Raw genomic sequence first — 22,692 nt, forward strand, 5'->3', positions numbered from 1 at the left:
CTTTTTATTTAAAAATAATTTATATCTACACTGTTAAACTTTTTCAAATATACATGTCACAACTTCATCTAACGGGAGATAATTTTGATTTGTAACATCAATATCTTCATTATGGCAGAAATGAGAAGTTCTCTTACTAATTATTATTAATAAAAGCATTATTTACTCTCAAAGTGATATAATTTTATAATTATTTGCAATGGTCCCCAAGACCCCAACTACCAGACATGCACACCGGCGCTGCATCTGTTTAGGCTAAGGTAAGTATATATACTGACCCTACTCGTCCACACAAAAGTGATTCCTTTCATTTGTATGTTGGCAAATAAAAGAAAATTGGAGTATTTTTTGTCTTTCTTTCTTCTCTTTCAAACAAGTTCCAAAATGAATCTATTGTGTTTCATATCATTGTTTAGTGGTTGTGCAAAGTGGGACCTTCAGCAAGCAAAGCTGACTAAGCCACAGATTCCATCTTAGATCCTAATTCATCATCTACTATTACATTTATTTTATCTATTTACTTATACTATGAACTTAAAACTTTGGTTTAAATGCTATATAAGCCAATAAGAACTAACCCATTTATTTTATTTATACCACCAATGTATCTATGCTTCTTGTTGAAATCATGTTTTGTGATCATACAAGTGGGGTTGTAATTTATTTTAAACATGTTTAATTTTATTTAAATATTATTTAGAAGACATTAATCTTCTATATTTTTATTTCTGCACAACACCTCTAACTTGATGCAATTCAAGATAAAGTATATAAACCACAACCACTCATTGGTTCATATAACTTTTTATTTCATTCTATTTATAATTAAACATTTACCAAACAAACCCAAAATGCACGTTAATAGAGTTGATTCTTCTGGCTTAATTTTCGCTTATGACTATGACAAAAAGAATTATAATTAACATATAAGTTATTCGAATATTAAAATATGATGACAAACCATTTCTTCGTGCATGAAAAAAGACAATAATATATACATTATGTACGAGTTTTATATACTATCATTATATTATTCATTGTCCAAATAATACAAATGAATGATGGATTTACTGTATATAAATATTATCACTAATAATTTATAGATATTGCACTCTATTTTTTTTACATCGTATTTCGTGTTAGCCACTCTTATAAATAATGATAGTATACTAAAATTCTAAAAAAAATAAACCAACAACTTGCATATCAATATCATTATTAATAATTATTATATTATTTTTTCTACATTTTCTTTCTATTTTCTACCGTATCAAAATACTAAACAAATCATTATATTTTCTATTCATTTTCTCATCTTAACTTTTATTTTTCTTTATGATTTGTCAGAATGACATGTAGATTTTAGCCCTACAATTTACCTTCATGTTGCAATCACCGCTTTGAGCATTAGCAGTGGGTTCCATGTTAAGTTGGCATCACTACAGCGCATGCTATTCGTCCATGATTAACTAACCAGATACTAAAATCGAACTTGTAGCAGAAGGAAGCAACAACTAAAAAAAGGAAGTCGAAATATAACTGGGATAGATTATGGAATTCATTTATGTACATACACTTTCAAGTATTTTGAAAGGTCTTAAAGTACAATAGGCTAGATTTTTATATTGTTCTCTTATTTTTAAAATTTATGGACCAATAGTGTTTTTGAGAAAGCTTATTAATTTATTGAAAAGTATAAATAATCATAAATTATGATTGAACAACAATAATTAAATAGAAGATCATGACTCATTATAAGGAGTTTAAATAATATGTTTTCTAAAACTTGCACTTGTTAAGAATAGTAAGCTAATAATATTTTCATAAAAGTACAACTTCTTTAATTTCTAATACATCTGTATTTTACTTTTAATTTATACTTATAATTTTAATTCTCTGAACAATTATAACACCACACCAGTATTAAAATCCAGGGTCAGATTTTGCAAATTATACTTATATCAAATTTCCTTCCTTTTTAAGGAGATAAGTTGAGTAGTGACGCCATAATTTGATAAAGACTTCCCAATCCCATCCTGAAATGTCCTATATTTATATTTATTTTTATATATTATATAGAGACAATGATATGATAATGATTAATTGAGACACACTGATAATGATGCAAAAGAATGGGACATGAACACAGTCTTCCCAGTTACTAGCAAACAGAAAAGAGGTCACGAATTATCAATTATGGGACAGTGTGTTTGATTTTCTTTTCTTTTTTCTATTTACCTATGACTATTATCATGATTCCAAATATTATATAAATAAATTACCACAGCGCTACTTCACAAATACTTGCCCAATATATTTACAAGCCAAGAAGGCATTTACCAATACCCACTATCCAAAAAACTTAGCATGATGAAAATTACAAAACCATAAGAAAAACATATTTGATAATTAGTTAAGTTATGAAAGGGCATAGATATAGGCATAAGTATTTAAGTAGAGGATAGGAATTGCATTGAGTCTTGTTGGGAACTTGGGATGCAATGATTACAAGGCAACGAGGGTTTCAGCTTTGGTGACTTGTTTCTTTGATGCCACAAAACAGTTATCTTTTCTCTCATCTTGGTTCATCTGCTTTTGACGGCACTCTAAACTGCAGAAACCACTATCACCTCTGCAATTTTTTTCATTTTTTAACAATCACTCAAATCCGAAATTTAATATTAAAATGAATAAAAATTGCATAACCTAATTATTGTGATCAAGAGATCTGTATTTTTTTTAAACTTTAAACGGCCTAATTTTTTATACAAAAAAAAACTGATCTAGAAGAAGAAGAAAACTCCGTCTAATTTAATTTCTCAAAATTACAAAAATGGACCCGTAATGTCTATTTCATGTCATAAACCGATGATTTTGTATGAGACAAAATTGATACAATCACTTCTTTAAGGTAATTTTTTGACCTTCAAACAGACCATTTTTTATGAAAAAATGATCTATAAAAAGAAAAATCCATTTAATTTTCCAAAATCATAAACATGGACACATTAAATGAAAGACCAGCAATATTTTTTTGAGTATTTCAGTTAATAAATTCTCCTACTAAAATATAGGCACACGTCTCATCACAGAAAATCACACATATCAAATTCATGTTAGTAAGAAAATTTACAACGAACATAATACAAGAATATGACATTTCTAGATTTCAATATAAGTAATATTGAGTGATTAAATGGTTAGATTTTCCAAAGAAACGAATATGTTCATGTTGGTTACAAGTTGAACAACAATCTCTAGTATAAATTATGTCTATTGATAAAATGATAAAATCATTCTACCTATGATTTTTTTATTATTATGAAAAGTAACCCATCTAATTTAGAGATCAAGTTATTCTTTTGAATAGAATATAGAAATAAGTATAAATTAGCATCTTACATATAAAAGTGAGTAGAGTAGAGTATATAGAGTACCTATACATGTAGATGTCACGGCCATGTACTAAACGGCGTCTGCAGAAAGAACAAGTGCGCAAGAAGTCAGGGATTGGTGCCAAATCAGAACAGTTCCTTCTATGTTTCATGGCCGAGACTGTGGCTAAAACCCTGCGCTGATCTAAATCTAACCCACCACTTCCAGGTCCAACTCCCCCTTCCGGTCCAACACGGTTCAAGCTAGGGTTGTTGTTAGGATCAACAACATCCTTAACAGGCATGTTCAGATCAAAGTTTATATCTGACATGCTTGTGGTTCTCTTCATTGGACCACGACCTCTTTTCCCTAACGACATCTTCTTCCTTTTTCTTGTGTTAGTTCACTATGCTATGGGTTGTTATTATTGCAGAAACTTTGTTTTTTATTTTTAGTTTTGGTATGAACTATGAAGGGTATGGAGATTGAAGAAGAGTGTGAGAGAGAGGGAACAAGTGTGGGAGAAAATAACTAAGCTTGGTAGGGATAAATGAATAAATAAAGAGAATAATATATATTTGTACCAATAGTTAGATTATCTCCTCAAACTCATTTAATAACATGTACTTATATATTTTTATTTTTATTTTTTATTTAAAAGTGAGTGAGTTTTAGAATATAATCTCTTTATTATTATGGTAAATAAAAAAGTGTCCGAGACGGGAGTAAAGATCCTCTCCAACCGTATATTTTCACTTATTTTTAATTATAAAAGTGTGATTTCATTATAGTCAAAATGATATATGTATAATTGAAAGTTGTATTTCCCTTTACTTTTTGAAGTATTTTCACTTACTTTTTGAAGCATTTCCCTCTCCATCAATTGGATAGTATCCTAACTCCCAAGACTGAGGGGGTGAATCTGGGCCGCTGATTCTGAATGTAAGTGCTGTCCATCATTATAAAGAAATGAAATCTTTAAGTCAGGTAAAGTTATTCGCTCGATTTGAAATTATTCATTCCCTTTCTTTGTGAACATATTTTTTCAGATTATTTTCCATATTAATTGACATTTTCAAAATTTAAGATTACGTTAGTTATTGTTTATTAATTATGTTTTATCATTGTTATGGAGATAAAATACATGATGGTGGGATAAATTGAAAAAAGGAATTAGGAAAAAATAATAATCTTATTGAAAAAACTAATGGTTTTCTTGGTTTGTGTAAAAGAGCACATGATAACGTTTATAAAGAAAATGAGATAGAAAATTATATGATAAAATTGTGCCTTCAAATATTGTTGTAAATGTGAGCTTATAATTGATATATAACAAATATTTTCGAAATGCTCATAAAATCAGGAGGTATATCCTATGTCATAATGACCAACTTAAGTAAACTCAATATAATATGTATAAAAGAAATGATATTTCCGTTTTTAGAAGAAAAATGCATTTTTTATTTAAATGGACCCTAATTGTTTTTATGTAAAACACCTGTTAACATTATGTCACGCAATATACAACTAACATTATGGGCTTTTAATTTAATAAATGTTCAAATATGTTTTTAATTCGTATACAATAATAAATTTATATTTATCATCCATGAAAAATGTCAAAATCCACACAAATTTGTTTATTATAAATTTATCCCACTTATTAGTTAGAATATAATGTGATAATAGATCAAATCCTGAATTTAAATACATTATATAGACCAAATCAAAAAATTAACCCATTACAAAGATAAAATCCAGAACAAAAACATGTGTTAGGAACCAGAACAATTTTTATTGTGGATTGAAATCAAAATAAACAACTTTATATAAACTTCAACCCTAAAATATGACATGATTTTACAATTTCATTATAAAATAATAGTCAATATAAAAATCAAATAAAATCTATTTTTATTAGCTTTAATGTGCCTTTACCAAAAGTAGAGGTGCAAAATATACTGAAAATACACACTATGAAACACAAAAGAACCTAACTTTCTACCCACAGAACTATAATTACCAAGTTTAAAAAGTTGTATAGCAAATCCACACTATGAAAAATAAGAGTTGCATAATTATTAATGTTTCGCCTTACACCAATCTCTAAACTTTCATACTATTTTTGTTGATGGTGCTACCAATTATGTACTCTATTGATGCTTGTATCTATGAGTTTGTGTCAATCCCTCACTTTTTAATCTGTAGTTGTAGTCAATATTCTATGATCATTTGTGTAGGAGGTACTTCTCATTTTTATTCTACTATCCTACATCTATTACTTATGTTTACTTTTGTACATTATTTTACTCATTTAATCTTTAATTTATTAATCTGTATATATTTACTATATATTAATTTTGTTTAATGATAATACTAAAAAGTATAATAAAAATAATAAAATATTGTTTATTAATTATTATATATTTAAAATTGCGCTTGAAATACTTAATCTATCTTCTATGCTATCAACAATTAATATAAAAATCTCTTAAAATAAAATATAACGAATATTTAGAAAAAATCGTGATTTAATATCTTTGTTTTGGATAATCTTTAAACAGTCATGATGTATTGCTTATATTCATTAAAATGTAATAAAAAATGAAATGATAAATAAAACATTTTTGAGATAATAGTAAGTATAAAAAATATTTGATATAATAATCATAATATAATAATAAGAAAATTTCTCTAAGAACAAATAATGAATGTCAAATGAACATGAATATATTTTTTAATTAATTTCAAAATTATAAAAAATAATCATATTAAGTATAAAAGTATGATAGTAATTATGCATTTTTTCAACCATCGTAATATATTACTTATATTCCTTAAAAAAATAAAAATGCTACCCAATAATCAAAATATTTTGTGCCAAGAAGTATGTAGTATTTATTTCGATACTACTATTAGACATAAAGATGCATATGGGTAAAATAAATAACACAAACATAAAAAATGATTTTTTTTATTTTTTTGTAACTAAATAAACGAACAAGTTCTTCATATAAATTACTCTAAATAAATAATATAAAAATATATATGTTATTTTTTATTTCAGTTATAATTGACATTGTTATTGACGATATCTTTTTGGTTGATAGTTTGAATCTATTTACCCAAACAAATTAGGCAATAGATATTATAAAATAAAAAGTGTCTTGTTTCGGGTGCCAAGTGGAATGGTAACTAGGGATACTTTTGAGCCTCCAAAAATGAATTCACTTTGGGTGAGTCTCATTGGCCACCCAAATGTTCACATCGACGTATGAAAGGTTGGAATCTACTCCATTTTGCAATTCCACATCTTTCAAATCCCAGGTATGCTCTTCTTTTTAGGGTAATTCTGACTCAAGAGCTCTTAATTTGACATTCTTCTTTTATAAAATTATATTAAAAACTTATAAAATGTTTTTTATGTATTTGGATATAAGATTTTTCAATTATTGGAATTTCAAAACATTAAGATAGTTTCTCAAGTATTATTTTTTAAACTTTAACCAAACACAAATTATTTATCTTTACAACTTAGTCTATAACTTTTTTTTCAGAATCTAAAACTTTTTTTAGGTTTAAACTAGCTTATTTACTACATTTTCGTAAGTGACTTTTTGTTTTTAAGCTTTCCTAATAATGTTAAGGTGTTGGAGTTTATCTAAGAATATATCTAGCTAGATTCTTATATATATGTAGGAATATATGCTTTTAGGTAAGTTAAGTAGATATATTCCTAGATAAACTCTAATAAGTGATGAGAGACAAGAACAAATTGTATGTTATTAAGTCTTGAGATAATCAGCAATGAAATATTTCTTATACCAAAATGTATTTCAAATTTTAGTTTGGGGAAACATATTTTAATATTATAATTTCAGATAATGTGCTAATCGGATGTTAATATTTTACATTTTTAAATTTTAACCACTCTCTTATATGAGATATGAATGTATAATCAAATTTTAGTAATTAAATGGGATATTGATATTATAATTTCAAATTATTTTCTAATCAAATGTTAATATTATAATTTCAAAAATTTCTCACCCCTTTGTTATATCTCACCAAGAAATACAATTTTCCATTATTATCAAGTACATTGCACGAGTAACACAAGTTAATACTGATATAAACGCAACATAGAACAAACGCAATATGGGCATGGATCATTAACTTAATTTCATGTGGACTTAATTCAAGTTAGATTGTGAAGATTGTTTTGTACAAAAATAGGTAATTATCATGTTTGTTTTGCTAGCCATGAATTGATCATATTTCTACCGTAAATCCGTAATGCTTATAGCTACTATTCCATCCACAACTTGATTTAGTTTTCTTTTCTATATAGGTTGAGTATCTTATGCTCCCACCAATGCATTAGTTTGCTTATACTCATCTCGAGTAGGATACGTGAAGTGGTGATTTTGTCAAAGTCAGGAACATAAACATGTTGGATTTGCTGACTTGAGAAGTTGAACTGTTTCTTCAAGCTAAGGCCTTTTTTACTTTCTTGGTTGGGACTTGACCAATCTAGTGGAAATACAATTTGAGACTCGTGCCTTGCTAGCACTAGGTGAGATAGGTTACTTATTTGCAATTTTATAATATGTAAAATTTGTACATAAGCATAATATGTGATGAAGATAACATATATCATTTTTTAATAATCAATAGTAAGGAATTAATCTTCTTTTGAGTATGTAATTGTCATTTACATCAAACGTTACTATCATTTTGAATTATCTAAAGATCTAGTAAGACATTATACCAATAAAATAATATTTTGTTGGTTAATACACATGTTTAAGGTTATATATAACGAGGTTGATTAGGTTAAGTATGATGAAAATGAGAAGGGTATTTTGAATTTTCAATGTAAATGCATGGGGTGCAAATTTTGTTGTCCAAGAAGTCCATTGCAGGCCCGATTATTGAGCACACCCTTCCGGTCCGTTAGGCCCATTTCAATATTAATTGGGCTGAGTAAAAGCTAATGTAGGTTTTTTTTAGATAAAAGTTTACTACATGCTTACTCCCATAGGAATAACAACGATATGGATCGGAGTCGGATTTATGCTCATCCAATCCTGAATCTAAAATCCAAAACCCAAAACCGAATTTAATAAGGTTGAAGTTAACATTATCATCTCTAAACCTGACAGGGAACCCAAAAAAATAATTTAATATGAACAGATTCCATGATACTATCCCAAAAGGCATTCTCCATTGTCTGTTATAAAATGAAAAGGTGAGTGAAACATAACTCATTACATATCCCATTAGTATTAAGCAAGTTTTTAAAAAATATACACATGTGCCAAGAAGTTGAGTTGGGGTACGAGAAATAGACTAAGCCATTAGTGGAGTTGTTATAAGACAGTTATTGATCGAGACAAGTTCGGAGCAGGTTTGGGATAGGATATCACATATACTAATCCCAAAAATTAACATTAGATAAACCTGAATCCAAACACAATGTCAACAAGTTTAACCAATTAATTAGATTGCGTTTGGATAGATATTCATATGTTCGATTTTCATTATCATCCCTATATACTCTTGTATAATAGAGGCTGAAATGAGAATTGAATGAAAGATTCAAATTTTTGCATTGAATTAGTTGTTTTACTATTGCATGGAAACTTTTTATTTTATTTATTTTTAACACCAGAAAGTGTGGCAAGTTATTTAATTACACATAGCCCACACATCATCCATTACGTATGTATATGACCATATTTTTATTTATCATAAACATCTAAATTGTTTCAGTATATCCTTGACATATTTAAAGAAAAATGAGATGACACTCTCATGATTTTATAGAGTCAACTAATTATTTTACATATTTATAAGTATTATAATATCTTTTTTATTTTATAAAGTCACTAATGATTTTGTGTCCATATATGAGTATTTTGATAATTTTTGAAATGTTCTTAACCAATATATTTTTTGGTTTCCACAGATATCCTCGCACTGGAGGCAATCTTGTCCGAACCGAGAACATCTACAGGTACGTGGGGTTAAATCTCATAGCAAATATTTTTTCCATGTACAAGACTCGAACCTGAGACATTATTTAAGGAAATCAAACATGTATCACTTGAACTAACGTCCGTTGGTAAATGTTCTTAACCAATATGAGATTATATAAGTATTATTCATGATCTTGTGAAGTTAATAGAATATTTTTATATCAAAAAGTACATTTTTATAGTTATTTAGGTGTCTCAAACAAACATATGATTATTAGAGAATTTATTTTAATTAACTTATTACAAACAACTATAATAAATATCATAAAAATAGAAAAGTAAGAAAATCCTCAAATTTCATGCTTCCCTCCTTCCAGTAGTTAATCGCCGCCTCTTTTCAGTTTTCGTTTGCAGCATAAGCATCTCGTTGTGCTATGTGTCCGACTTGTGAGTATCACAACCAGTCATATCAAACATGACACATATTGAAATTTGATTAGGTTGTTTTCCCTGTTGAGCGGTATGTCCCTAGATCAAGCCCAAGTCTTATTTGCATTTCATCGTTAGGGTGTGGTTAGTGTTATAGGCATCATACATGGACTGACATGTCACAAGCCAATTGGTACACAATCACTGCTTATTCCTAATCTTATCGCTTATACTACCTTTCTTTGTCTTGATTTCCTTACTATGTGTGGCTTCCTCTACACGCTTCCCATGTCACATGCCCCACCATTTTTTTCCATGTTGCCAATCATGTGTTCACATGTGACAAATTATACTAGTATACTTTCTCTTTCCTTTATTGATTAATTTCGATTTTATAATAAAATAATTTATAGAAATTAATTAATTGCTTCATTAAATAAAATTAAAATAAACATTTTATTAGTTTTTAATATATACTATTTTAAGGAGTTTAGTAAGAAAGTCATAATTTGTGTCTTATCTTTCCTCTTGAAGGTTGAAAAGTTGCCCCAACCATTAGTATTAACTATGCCACTATAATAATTAGTAAGGTAAGACTCATCACAAATGTTGTCTTTTTTATCCTAACTTTATTAATTAAGAAATTACCAATAATTATTATTTGGGATTGTTTTATCATTCAAATCTATAATAAACCTTTAAATTACACAATAAATATATAAAAAAAATTGGAATTTGATAGGAATGCATGACTCATATTGTCTTTTTTTTTCAATTATAGGGAGAGTGGTGTACATTGTGCTTATTTTCTTTTAACTCTAGTTAATTAAAATTAAGTCAACCCATTAATTAAATTCCTACCTATAATTACAAAAAATAAAATATAGTAATCTAATATAATAAATCAAATAAAAATTTAGTAAAAGTCAAACTAATAAAAAAAAATTTGTTTTAATAAATATAATTAAACAAATTTCACGTACAAGTCATTTCACACAATTTGTAAGGATATCATTTTAAAAAGAATTGCAAGTGAGGTGTAAATGTCTTACTTAATCTGTAATCAATTCCCAAAATAGAAATGATAATATTTTGCAAATGGAATATAAAATGAGAATAATATATCTCTTCATATCATGAGATAACTTATCTCTTTCAACCAATAAAAGTATGATATGTGTAATATTTTGTTTACTTTTAGAAATATTTTTATAGAAAATGATAAAACATGACACATGTCATTATTTTATTGACAGAAGGAGATAACTTTTGATTTATTTAAGTTATTAAATTTTGTGTGGGCAAAGTTTGATTTATTTATTTGATGAGGTCAAATTCAACATAACTCATAAATTAAGTTTATTAAAATAAAAATTAATTATTTGAAACATTCCCATATATTTTATTGATCAATTATAAAATTTAAAAATGTAATTTTTTTGGTTTCCCACAAGTATCTTTTTATTAGAGGCAATTTTGTCCAAACCGGAAACATCTACAGATATGTGGGGCTAACTCTTCCAGTAAGTATTTTTTCATCCACAAGACTCGAACTCAATACCTTACTTAAAGAAAATAAAACATGTATCACTTGAACCAACACTTGATAATTTAAAAGTGTGATTGATATAAGAAAAATGTAAATAATGTAATTTAGATCATCAAGCGTCCAACAGCTCACAAAATTAATCAATCAAATGTAAAACTATGTACCTAAAAAATAATCAAACTTTACCACTCATACAAACAAGTTTGATTGAAGATGACTCACTTCTAGAGAATAGGGAGAGGGATAAACTTTTGGATAATAATATATTATCCTAAACTATATCTATAATCATATATCAAACTAATAAAATTATATTATTTTAATTAAAAAATTAAACATTTATTATTTGTACTATTTTTACTCTAATATAATTAATTAAAAACATTATTTAAGATACACTTTAGAATATCACATCATTGTCTTAGAGTTTTGGGCGAATCATACTCCTAATTCATGTTAAAGACAACCATTATAAACTATGTTTAATTAGAATTCATCTTGTAATAAGAAAATGTATCACTTTGTATATTATATGATTAGTATAGAAAAATAAATTTAATTTAAAATTAATAATTAAGTATTTTGTTTAAACAATATAAAATATGATAAATGAATTGACCTATTTTTGGATAAAAGATGTTCTACAATAATAACAACAATTCTTGTGTTCATTGACGTACCCAAAAAAAGTGTTGTGTTCATTGGGTTGTCACATGGGAGCACCGACAACGCCAGCTGCATACCATTACTAACATCCTTTCAGTTTCCATTTCCTCTACACCCCCACCCTCTCCCTTCCACGTACCCAAACAAAAACTCAACACACTGACGTGGCACTTCGTAATTGGAACTCCACCTTCCTTTACCATGAACTCTAACCCATCAGAATATAGTCAACACGGTTTTGTTTACTTTATTCCAATTTCGACAACTTTATTCCACTTATACTTTATCACTCCTCATCCTTTTTATTGAACCCCTCAAATTTCATTTTCCTTCATCCCATAACCTTCAATTTCTTCATCTTTCTCAATCTGTAACAGTGAGACTCTCATAATGGCTTCTTCAAGAGTAGCTTTGGTGTTGTTTATGTGTGTCCTTCCGGCGATGATTGCCGCTATCCGCCCTGAGAAGAACCCTTTCTCCGTCAAGGGTCGTGTCTTCTGTGACCCTTGCCGTGCTACTTTTGAAACCTCAGCCACCACTTACATTGCTGGTATTTCATAAACATAATTTTAATTTACCCTTTTATTTATTTTTCTCATATTTTTTTGTTTATGTCTAAATGTTTTACTTTTTTTTGACTCCATGTCTTAGATCTGTTTACTATAACGACTAACGTAGATCTCTAGTTAGCTTGTTCCCATGTCAAAGTTGTGAACTTTTTATTGATGTGCTATTTTGTTCATATAAATCTCATTACTTTACTCTTTAAAATGTGCAATTTTAGTTCAAAATTTATCACTATTTGAGATGCCCCTTCATAAAAAAAATAATAACTTTGGCCTATTGCATAACCAGGTCACAGATCTCATTGTTAAATGTTCAAGTATCTTTGAATTGGTCGAGGCTCTGCTAGAGTGTAGCCTTAGCATCAGAATTTTGATCCAAATTTTATACACTTTATTAAATCAATTTAAAATCCCAACTATTGTTTGATCAATTTGTTGTGTGGATTATGCTGGATCTAATCATTCAAGTCCTATAATTTTATTACCGTAAGATCTATGCACTTTATCAGATAATAAAGTGTCTCCTCGTACCATATCCACCATTAATTTGCATTATTTTTGTCTGAGAGTCAATGATGATTAACAAATCAATGGTGGATGATTCAGTGACAGTGTAAAAAACACTTACACTGTGTATATATATTAAATCCAACTAATTAAGTCTTTGAGATGTATCTTATTTTTTTTATAATATATTCTAAATTGATTTTGAAAATTGTAAATAAAAGAGGTCTCAAACAATGAATGAATTTAAGGGGATAAGTTATCTCCTGTGACGAAGAAATATTTTATTATCATATCATCCACTATTTATTTGTATTAGTTTTTCTTTATGAATCAAGGATGGTTGAAAATGAATGATGTATTGATAGTATATAAAACTATTATACTTTGATTGCATACATTTTTTCCTCTAATTTTATATTTACTTAAAACCTTGGCAGTTAGTGGTTTACATTTTATTAGTTGTAGCTTTGGATCTAACCCCGCCTTAAAAGCTAGCGCATGGAGTAGGAGTATTAAGGATTATTATCTATGTTATCAAAAATGATTTTTTCACGATCATGACTGAACATCTAGAACCTGAAATTATGGGGAGGATAATTCAAGTCTGTATGAATTGTTCGTTACATATTCAAGTCTAACTCTTTGACATTGTGTTGTTGTTGGTGTTTAATGATCGTTAGTGCTAGGCTTCTCATTTTTCTTTACCACCCATTATGAATTGTGTTTGAAGTGTTGTTGGCAAAACTGTGATACATTTATTAATTACTTAGTGATTTGTGGCTAGGTGCGGAGGTTATATTGCAATGCACTGACAGGGCAACCAATGAAGTTGTGTACACCAAGAAGGGTATTACTGACTCAACAGGAACATATATAATCACAGTGAATGAGGATCACAAAGACCAGGTTTGTAATGCCAAGCTTGTGAACAGTAACCACCCAACTTGTAATGAAGCCGCCCCGGGCCGTGATGCAGCACGAGTTATTCTTACTGGCTACAATGGCATTGCTTCCAACAATAGGTTTGCTAATGCTATGGGTTACATGACTCGTGAGGTTGCATCTGGTTGTGCTGATGTTCTCAAGCAATACCAGGAGTTTGATAAAGAGGATTAGTTTGATTCAGTTAATCAAACATTTGGATTTGGTTTCTTCATTATGTTTATTTTATTAAACCTTGATGGAGTGTGTTATCTCAAAGGTTTCAGTTTATGGTTATATATGACTTATATATGTTAATGGACCCTTTTAAATTATTTGTTGTTTCAACATTAATCTGTGATTAGAGAATGTAGTCTATTGGTGTTGTTGTGTCTCTAAAACAAACTATATTCTTTGAGAGAAAAATGTATGCAGTACGATGTAAGAGATTTTTACATCGTCATATATCATCTAACACTAACATTCATATTTGAATGATGTATGATATATTGACTGTGTATAGTCTTTTTATTGACAGTAAATAAATATTATATTATTTTTAATTGAAATGATGCTGGTTGATCTTGTTTTATTGTGTATGATCATATGGAGAGGGAATTTATATGGAATCGGAAATCTGCTATAATAATCAATGATTCATGAGATGAGAAAGTTGAACCCTTTCTCTTTGCATCTCTTGAACTTTGAAGTGTTATGTGCACGCAATTTATACTTTTTAAAAACATGAGATTGGTTCATCCAAATTTTATACGGAGAATAATGATCATTGAATAATGGCCCGACAACTTATGTATATAAGTGACAAGATCAATGTTTTTAGATTTGTCGTTAAGATATAGTGTTGGGTTTTCAATTAAGTCCATTGGTTAAATCTTTCTGTGCTTTTGCCTCTCCATTTCTAATAAGTGATTATAGTGTTAGTCTTGTACCTTCAGATGGTTAAGTGTTTGTAATATTCTGAGCCTCATCATCACATCAAAACCCAATATGGTAGTAACCTGGTGATTATGTGACTTTTTATTATCAATCAATCTGTGTTTTTCAATGTACTTATATATCCAACTTATAACCTTTCATGTATCACCAAAAAAAACTTTTACATTTGGAAGATAAATATGACATTTTGCTATTAAAACATTAAAGATTTATACATACTTAATATATAATTCATTTGTACTACTTTTTTTGAAAAATCACTATTTAGTAAACATGAATGGTGAATAATACATTAACAGCGTATAAAACTTGCAAACTGTCTCTGCATACATTTTTCTCTCTAGGATTATTGTCTTTTGCTCTAAAAATAAATGATTGCGGTTGAAGTAATCTTACTTTTGGGATCTCTTAAGGCATCAAGTATCTTCACTTTAGCTTAAATTCTTGAGATCATATAAACTATGATAAACAAATAATTATTAGAGCCATGAAAATTTAAATTAAAAACGGAGACCTTTACGTATATAAAAATAAAAAGGAGTGCCCAAAAAAGACACTAGGAGAGGAGGAAGGGGAAATCACATCATACATCTCAAACTTTGAATTTTGAATTACTCTATTTGCCAAAGTGAGAATTAGTCTAAATAAAATAATTTAGTAAGAAATCCATTACCTTGTAACTTTGACATAAAGAGTGGCATAAAATATGAGACCGATGATGTTTCCCACAAATACCCTGAAGTAATGGTTTATTTGGAATAAGTTAGTTATCTAAAGTGAATAAAAAGGTAAAGCAAGATAGTGAGAAAAGTACATATATCTTTCATCATATAAATTGTATTGACACTTCAACTCGTTTTAAGTTTTAGTTAATCAAAGAGTACACTCTCAGTCATGAGCCTAAACCTTATCCTCGTAACCATAAACAACTATCCCAAAGCAGATGGAACACATCTACCTTACCATAAAATATATTATTTTGTGTGTAGTACTTGTAATTGATTGAAAAAAATATATTTAAATAAAAAAATTAATAATTAAATATTTTATGACCAATTATAAATAGTAGTATATAAAGTGATATATATTTTTGGGATATATTCACCCCAGAAGAGAGAAATGGGGCAAAGTCTATATTTAGCATTAACAATTCAATAAATTCATGAGCTAGTTTTGAAGGTAAAGATACAATAGACTGAAGAGTTAGCCCACGATTTGAGAAAAGCCCAATCATCAATGTTGCAGTGCACTGATCTTGTAGCGGAGTGTAAGCCTAGTTAAAGGCCCTAAGTCGCTTTATAGGAAGGAACGTCTCCAATTCTCCATTTATCTGGTCCTCCCTTGGACTAAAAAGTAGAATTTATGAAATTTTGTTAAGAGTTTTTAAAACTTAATTCCATCATCAAAATCAATAATATTAATACTTTACCAGTTAGATTAATGATATACTGATACAATGATTTAGCTTTATGCCTTATTACTAATTAAAATGCACATCTATTGAGCTATATATATATATATATATATATATAATGACAAAGTATGATGTAACTACTAACACATACTAATTTCTAATTCACTATTTTAATTATAATATTTTTTTTAATTTTTCCAAAAAAATCATATAATCCTAGGTAACATCATTTTATAATAACCGCATATCTCGCCTTATATTTCATACTGTAAAAAATACAAAAATATAAAATAAAGTACACTCAATACAAAAAATTACATTATAGCTTTCTAATATGAAATGTAAAAAGTTGAACACTTAATATCATAAAATAATAATGTGCTTCGATAGACATGAAATGCTTATTAACACACTAGTTAAAATAAATTTATGAATATTATAATTTGCAATATATAACTTTATTATTGAAATGATGAATAGATTGACCATTTTATAAACAAGTTATATCTGGTGGGAGATAGTGGCTCCTGGATTGACGTTTGGTATTGGGAAATTACTCGGAGAAGAAATTTGTTTAGTAAAGAGGAGTCATTGGTTATAAATTTGGAAGAGGAAGAGGAAGACAATGGATACATAGAGATGAGGTTTAGACGGCTCAGGTGTCTATGTGGTTAAATCCACATACATGGCTCAATTGAACCATTAGCAATCTCCTATAGGTAAAGTTTTAAAGAAATGTTGGATTAATTGTATACCTTCAAATATATGTTGTTTTGTGTGGAAGCTTCTTAGGTGAAAACTACCAATGAAAGATAAATTGTTCAAAATGAATATTGCAGTGAGGGTTGATGATATGATTTGTACTATTTGTAACAACCATGTCGAATCTATTGATCATTCATTCATATTCTGTGAGTTTGTTGTGTGTGAAAATGTTTCTACTCTTGGTTACTAATCCCCATCGACATTACTTCTACAATTACAGAGTTTTTTAATTTTCATGACTCATTTGGAATTGCTAAAGGCGCTAAACTTTTGAGACAATTATGGTTTGTTGTTGTGTGGTCAATCTGGATTATGAGGAACGAAACTATCTTTTTGGACAAATAAGTGAGCTAAATACACTTATTCGATTTAATCCAGACTAGATCTTGGATTTGGTTATCCTATTTGTAATTTAATCTTCTTTATTTTTTTCAAACTATTGTATATATCCAAAACTTTATATTACTTTCGTCTCTAAATAGATCACTAGTTGATCATTTTTTTATTGGATGGACACTTATTGTGCCCAGTTTAATATAATTTTTCTTTATCGAAAAAGAAAACAAGTTATATCTTCAAGATTTGAATACTCAATTTTATAATTTTGAAAAGTATGATATTTTTTTTTATATAAGAACTAATTTGGATAGGTACAATACTGTTTTAACAATTTTAACAGATTTAATTATCACACCTTACTATATAAAGATCGGTTCACTGGCCAGACAATGCCATATTTTTTCACTATGATAAAGATTCATAAATGAACATATATTTCTTGAAAACAATGATTAAGTTAACACAATGAATTCGTCAATAATACTGAATGTTGGTCGCCACCATCATTTAAAAATAATAATTTCCAATAGCGTGGATGTCAATAATTTTGGAAGTTTTAACAAATAATAATGACAATCTGCAACTAAATTTGAACAATTTTAAAATAAACGGGAGAAAAACGATGAAATAAAATAAAATAAAAGAGGAGAAAATTGTGAATTTGTGGTTAGGTAGGTTGGTGTTTATTTTGAACGTGTAGTTATAACAGTAGCCGCCGTATAGTAATTTTCTCCCAACAATAAAACATGTTTCCTCACTTCGTTAATATATATGTCACGTTTCGTTTATAACACCCAACCAAACAAACAAACCACCTCCTGTTTTCGTTTTTTAACGAATACTAAGAACTTCTCCATAATCATCCATTCCATTTGGATTGAAGAACGTAATAAACCCTCTTTGCATTCTCTCCACCTCTTTTTTACGTTTCAACCAGGTATGTATATTCGTGCATATTTTTTCTGTATGCTAATATTTTCTCTTTCACATTTGTCTTTTGGGTTTTCCGTTTTCGTCGATTAACTCTATATGGGGTACGCTGATTCCATCTATATTCATGATTTTCAACTTAATAGTTTAAAAAAGAGAATTTTTTCATTGTATGTATTAAGTGATATCTGGTTTTCGTCTTGTTTCATTGTCTTTTTGTTCCATACAGATCTGCGTTCTCTTTCATTGAAATCATTTTTTTAATAATTACGAAGTTTTTGGTGTTAGGTATATTTTTTTTGGAATTGTACATACTTCTAAGCAAGCAAGTATGCATTTGCTGTGTTACTTGTTTCCTTGACTAAGGGTGTGTTTGATAACTCTTTTGATATTAAAAGGGAGTTTGTAATAACTGTTTTATCTTGTACTTATTTGCTTATTTTCTTTTGTATGCTTGTTAACAAATTGTCTTTCAATTTGTCCATTTGGAAGAGAAGTGATTAATTTTCGAAGGATATTATGTTAAAGTTTAGTAGTTGAAACCGAGACTGAGTTCTAAAAAATTCATTTGTCCTTCAACTAAGGTTTGGAAATGTCAAACATCTTGTAAAATTCAAAACTGGGTTTACAGTCTTCAAACATGCGAACTTAATGAAACATGCGAACTTAATGAAACAGTTTAGGCACATATATAATTGCGTCCATTTTTTTGCCTTGCATATTGATTATGAATTTGCAACATCAAGTGTTATTGCCTTACTCAATTGTTTATTCTCACTTTCAGATAATGGCCGCTGAAGCATGCTACCAGACTATTGGGACTTTCCAGTCCTGTTCCTTACAAAATAATTTTAATCATCACCAAAAGCTTCAGAACAATTTATTAAAATTTATGACAAAGGATTTCATAAATATTAATGGCTTGTCAAGCAGAGGAAGTTACCACTCTGGTCAGAGGAACCGTGGTATAATTCGATCTTCAGCTTCCCAAACATCGTTGGTTGATCCAGTGTCATCCCCTTCAAGAAGTGACACTGGTGAAACTAACAAGAAATCAAGTAAGATAAACTCCTCTTTTGATTTACATTTATTGTTGGACATCCTTCAGTGTCAAACATGTTCACATCAATTGTATCTTGAAGTTGGACTCACCGAGTTTTGAGTGGTTGCAACATTCAAAAGTTGAAGCTTTCGTGGTTCGGTGTAAACTAACTGGTGCTCAATGTGTTCCAACTCAGGTGAAGCAGCTTTGATCCTTATTCGGCACGGTGAGTCTTTATGGAATGAAAAGAACTTATTCACAGGTTGTGTTGATGTCCCACTGAGCAAGAAGGGCATTGATGAGGCAATTGAAGCTGGCAAAAGAATTAGCAGCATTCCCGTTGATGTCATATTTACATCTGCTTTGATCCGTGCACAAATGACAGCCATGCTTGCCATGACCCAGCACCGTCGTAAGAAGGTAATGTAAATGGATAACTTTCAGGTGTCAAAAGTGATGCAATATGTGCAACCATTTTTCCTTAGGAAGTACAGGACATATTACTAAGCTGTCATACTCTAAATGGCTAGCGCTTAACTCATAGTATAGGAGAGATTAAATCTATTTATACGGGCACCACAATCTAGAAAAGACAATAGAAAAGTTGACAGATTATTCTATACTTATTGCTGATTCTGTGTAGTGAACTAAACTCTAGTATACTCTATTTGAAGATTTTTTTTATATTCTCTGCTGTATAGTATTCAAATTCCCCTTTCTAAACTATTAACCCCGACCTTCCTCCAGGTGCCTGTCTTTATGCATAATGAGAGTGAACAAGCAAGGGCTTGGAGTCAAGTTTTTAGTGAGGATACAAAAAAGCAGTCCATTCCGGTCATAGCATCTTGGCAACTAAATGAAAGAATGTAGTAATCTTTTTCTATTTGCAACACTTGTAATTTCTGCTTTGCAATGTCGTGAATAGCATTTACGTATAATCCTTATAACCTAATTGATATCCTTTCAGGTATGGGGAACTACAGGGTCTCGATAAGCAAGAAACAGCAAATAGATATGGGAAAGAACAAGTCCATGTGTGGCGTAGAAGTTATGACATACCTCCTCCAAATGGTGAAAGTTTGGAAATGTGTGCTGAAAGAGCCGTTGCCTATTTCAGAGACCAAGTAAGAGGAATTTAACTTTTGAAGAATGATGAAGAAATTTGATTAGTAAAATGATACCCCTTTCATTTCATCATATAAATTTGGCATTTAAGTTTTACAGACTAGTATTTTGAAGCTTTAAACTGGATATTCCTCTTCTCTCAGTTTCTCTCCTTCATTGTTCAGTAATAATTTACTATATGTTTGATGTTGTATGTGATGCATGTAGCTTATGTATGTATCGGAGAAGATGTATTTAGTCTATATCAGAGCAATGTAGGTAGACTTGTGCATCTAGACCACTTGGTCATATAGGCTCTGGTACCATGTCAAATTCTCGTAAAAGCTTTAGCTGATTGATGAGGCACATGAATGATTTTATATGTCTAACAGTTGTAAGGTTGATTTTCTGATATAGAATAAGTGATGATCATGAAACTTTTGAAATTTGAAAAGGGACTGATCTCATTTACATTATGATGCAGATTGAACCTCAGCTTTTATTGGGTAAGAATGTTATGATTGCTGCACATGGGAATTCACTGAGATCTATTATCATGTATCTCGACAAATTAACTTCCCAAGAGGTGATTGGAGTATTCAAGGTTATCATTGGCTCTCAAGTTTATATGTGACAATGAATAATCATGATTTCCCCCTCCTTTTCACAGGTCATTAGTTTAGAACTCTCAACTGGGATTCCCATGCTTTACATTTTAAAGGAAGGAAGATTCATTAGGAGGGGAAGTCCTGCAGGACCATCTGAAGCTGGAGTTTATGCCTATACTAGGGTATGTGATTTATGTCAGAATATTTTATCCCTTTTAAGATGCTTTTATGGGCTTTATATTCTCTACAATGTCAACCGTAAGTTTGATTACATCCATTCATAGCTGGGAAGTAAACTAGGTTTTGCTATCTCTTTTCGGGCTTGTGTTTCATCCCTTAACAGAGATAGGAAGACATTTGTCTGGAACAAACAAGATACAGGTTGAGAGGGGGAAGTTAGCGAAGTGAGACAAGATTGGAATGATAGGAACATAGTGAAGACCCATTTCGGTCCTCGGAAATGTTCACATCTATCAATTCTGAAAGACCAATTTGAGATTTTCATTTTACAGTGACCAAAATAAGCACATTTTCAGACCAAAATGAGCCTACAAAATATATATACATGGACTGCACTTTTTGTAGTCTCTGGTCTATTATTAGTCATCAATCATCTGCTAGCTGGATTGTTTCTATTTTATGGTCTTGAAATTTAGTTCTACTATTTATGATCTTGAAATTATGTTCTATTATTCAATCTTCAAATCTTATTTTGTAACTATCTTTGCAAGGCATTGACAACTCCATTACTTGGTTACAGCGTTTGGCTCTTTACAGGCAGAAGTTGGACGAGATGTTCTAAAAATGTTTTTATAGGTAAAAATTCTGATGCTTCTTTTCCTCTTCTTATGACTCTCTCTTATAATACTATATTTCTTTATCTTGGATTGTTTCAGGTAATACTTTCACCATTAACTAGCAACTTGGTAGTTGAATCACAAGTAAAGGAGGGCGATTTCCCAGTGTTACAGTTAGGTTGTTTTGAATGTTCTATTACTGTTTTGAGCTGGTGTATGGGATTCTTAGGTATATTTATCTCATATTGGTAAGGGAGTAATGGTTTCAATGTGACTGTCCTAGATGAATCTTATAGGTGTGGAAGTTCTGTAATACTTTCAGTTCTACTTCACTATTATAATTGTGAGTTGTAATGTGAACATTTACTGGATTCTCTGGAGTACTCTTACACATTTCATTTTCTACATCCTAAATATACAATGAGGATTAAAAGTTATCATCCACCCAACAAAGTTGTGGTACTAGATAGGGGTGAGCATGGGCCGGGCTAAGGCTTGTCCTTACCCGGCCCTAAATATTGGTTGAGACATTTTTTTGAACCTGGACTAAGATCTGAAGCTAATCCGACCCTAAATAGCATCTGGATCAGCCTTTAAACCTGACCCTAGATCCGATTAATTATAATGCATACTCGTTTTATATAAAGATTTCTCAATATTATTTATTATTACTAGTGTGACAACAGACATGAAGTGTCTGCCGACACATATTTTTATGTTTTGATGTCAGAGATTTAAGTTT

At 29.6% G+C, this 22,692-nt stretch overlaps 3 protein-coding genes across 3 annotated transcripts; 2 read left to right on the plus strand and 1 right to left on the minus strand.

Moving 5' to 3' along the window:
- LOC109327575 lies at positions 2,257-3,912 on the minus strand. The gene is made up of 2 exons (XM_019560756.1): positions 3,438-3,912; positions 2,257-2,632 (listed from the first exon to the last, which is right to left on the minus strand). The coding sequence occupies exons 1-2, from the start codon at positions 3,752-3,754 to the stop codon at positions 2,506-2,508; spliced, it is 444 nt and encodes a 147-aa protein (XP_019416301.1). The 5' UTR covers positions 3,755-3,912; the 3' UTR covers positions 2,257-2,505.
- On the plus strand, positions 12,289-14,363 carry LOC109328331 (protein DOWNSTREAM OF FLC-like). Its single transcript, XM_019561746.1, has 2 exons — positions 12,289-12,550; positions 13,858-14,363. The coding sequence occupies exons 1-2, from the start codon at positions 12,391-12,393 to the stop codon at positions 14,187-14,189; spliced, it is 492 nt and encodes a 163-aa protein (XP_019417291.1). The 5' UTR covers positions 12,289-12,390; the 3' UTR covers positions 14,190-14,363.
- On the plus strand, positions 18,251-22,387 carry LOC109328329 (2,3-bisphosphoglycerate-dependent phosphoglycerate mutase-like). The gene is made up of 9 exons (XM_019561745.1): positions 18,251-18,406; positions 19,184-19,457; positions 19,638-19,861; positions 20,189-20,307; positions 20,409-20,565; positions 21,030-21,131; positions 21,216-21,335; positions 21,914-21,969; positions 22,050-22,387. The coding sequence occupies exons 2-8, from the start codon at positions 19,187-19,189 to the stop codon at positions 21,953-21,955; spliced, it is 1,035 nt and encodes a 344-aa protein (XP_019417290.1). The 5' UTR covers positions 18,251-18,406; positions 19,184-19,186; the 3' UTR covers positions 21,956-21,969; positions 22,050-22,387.

This window comes from Lupinus angustifolius, chromosome LG15 (assembly GCF_001865875.1).
Source record: "Lupinus angustifolius cultivar Tanjil chromosome LG15, LupAngTanjil_v1.0, whole genome shotgun sequence".
In the NCBI taxonomy this organism is placed as follows: Eukaryota; Viridiplantae; Streptophyta; class Magnoliopsida; order Fabales; family Fabaceae; genus Lupinus; species Lupinus angustifolius.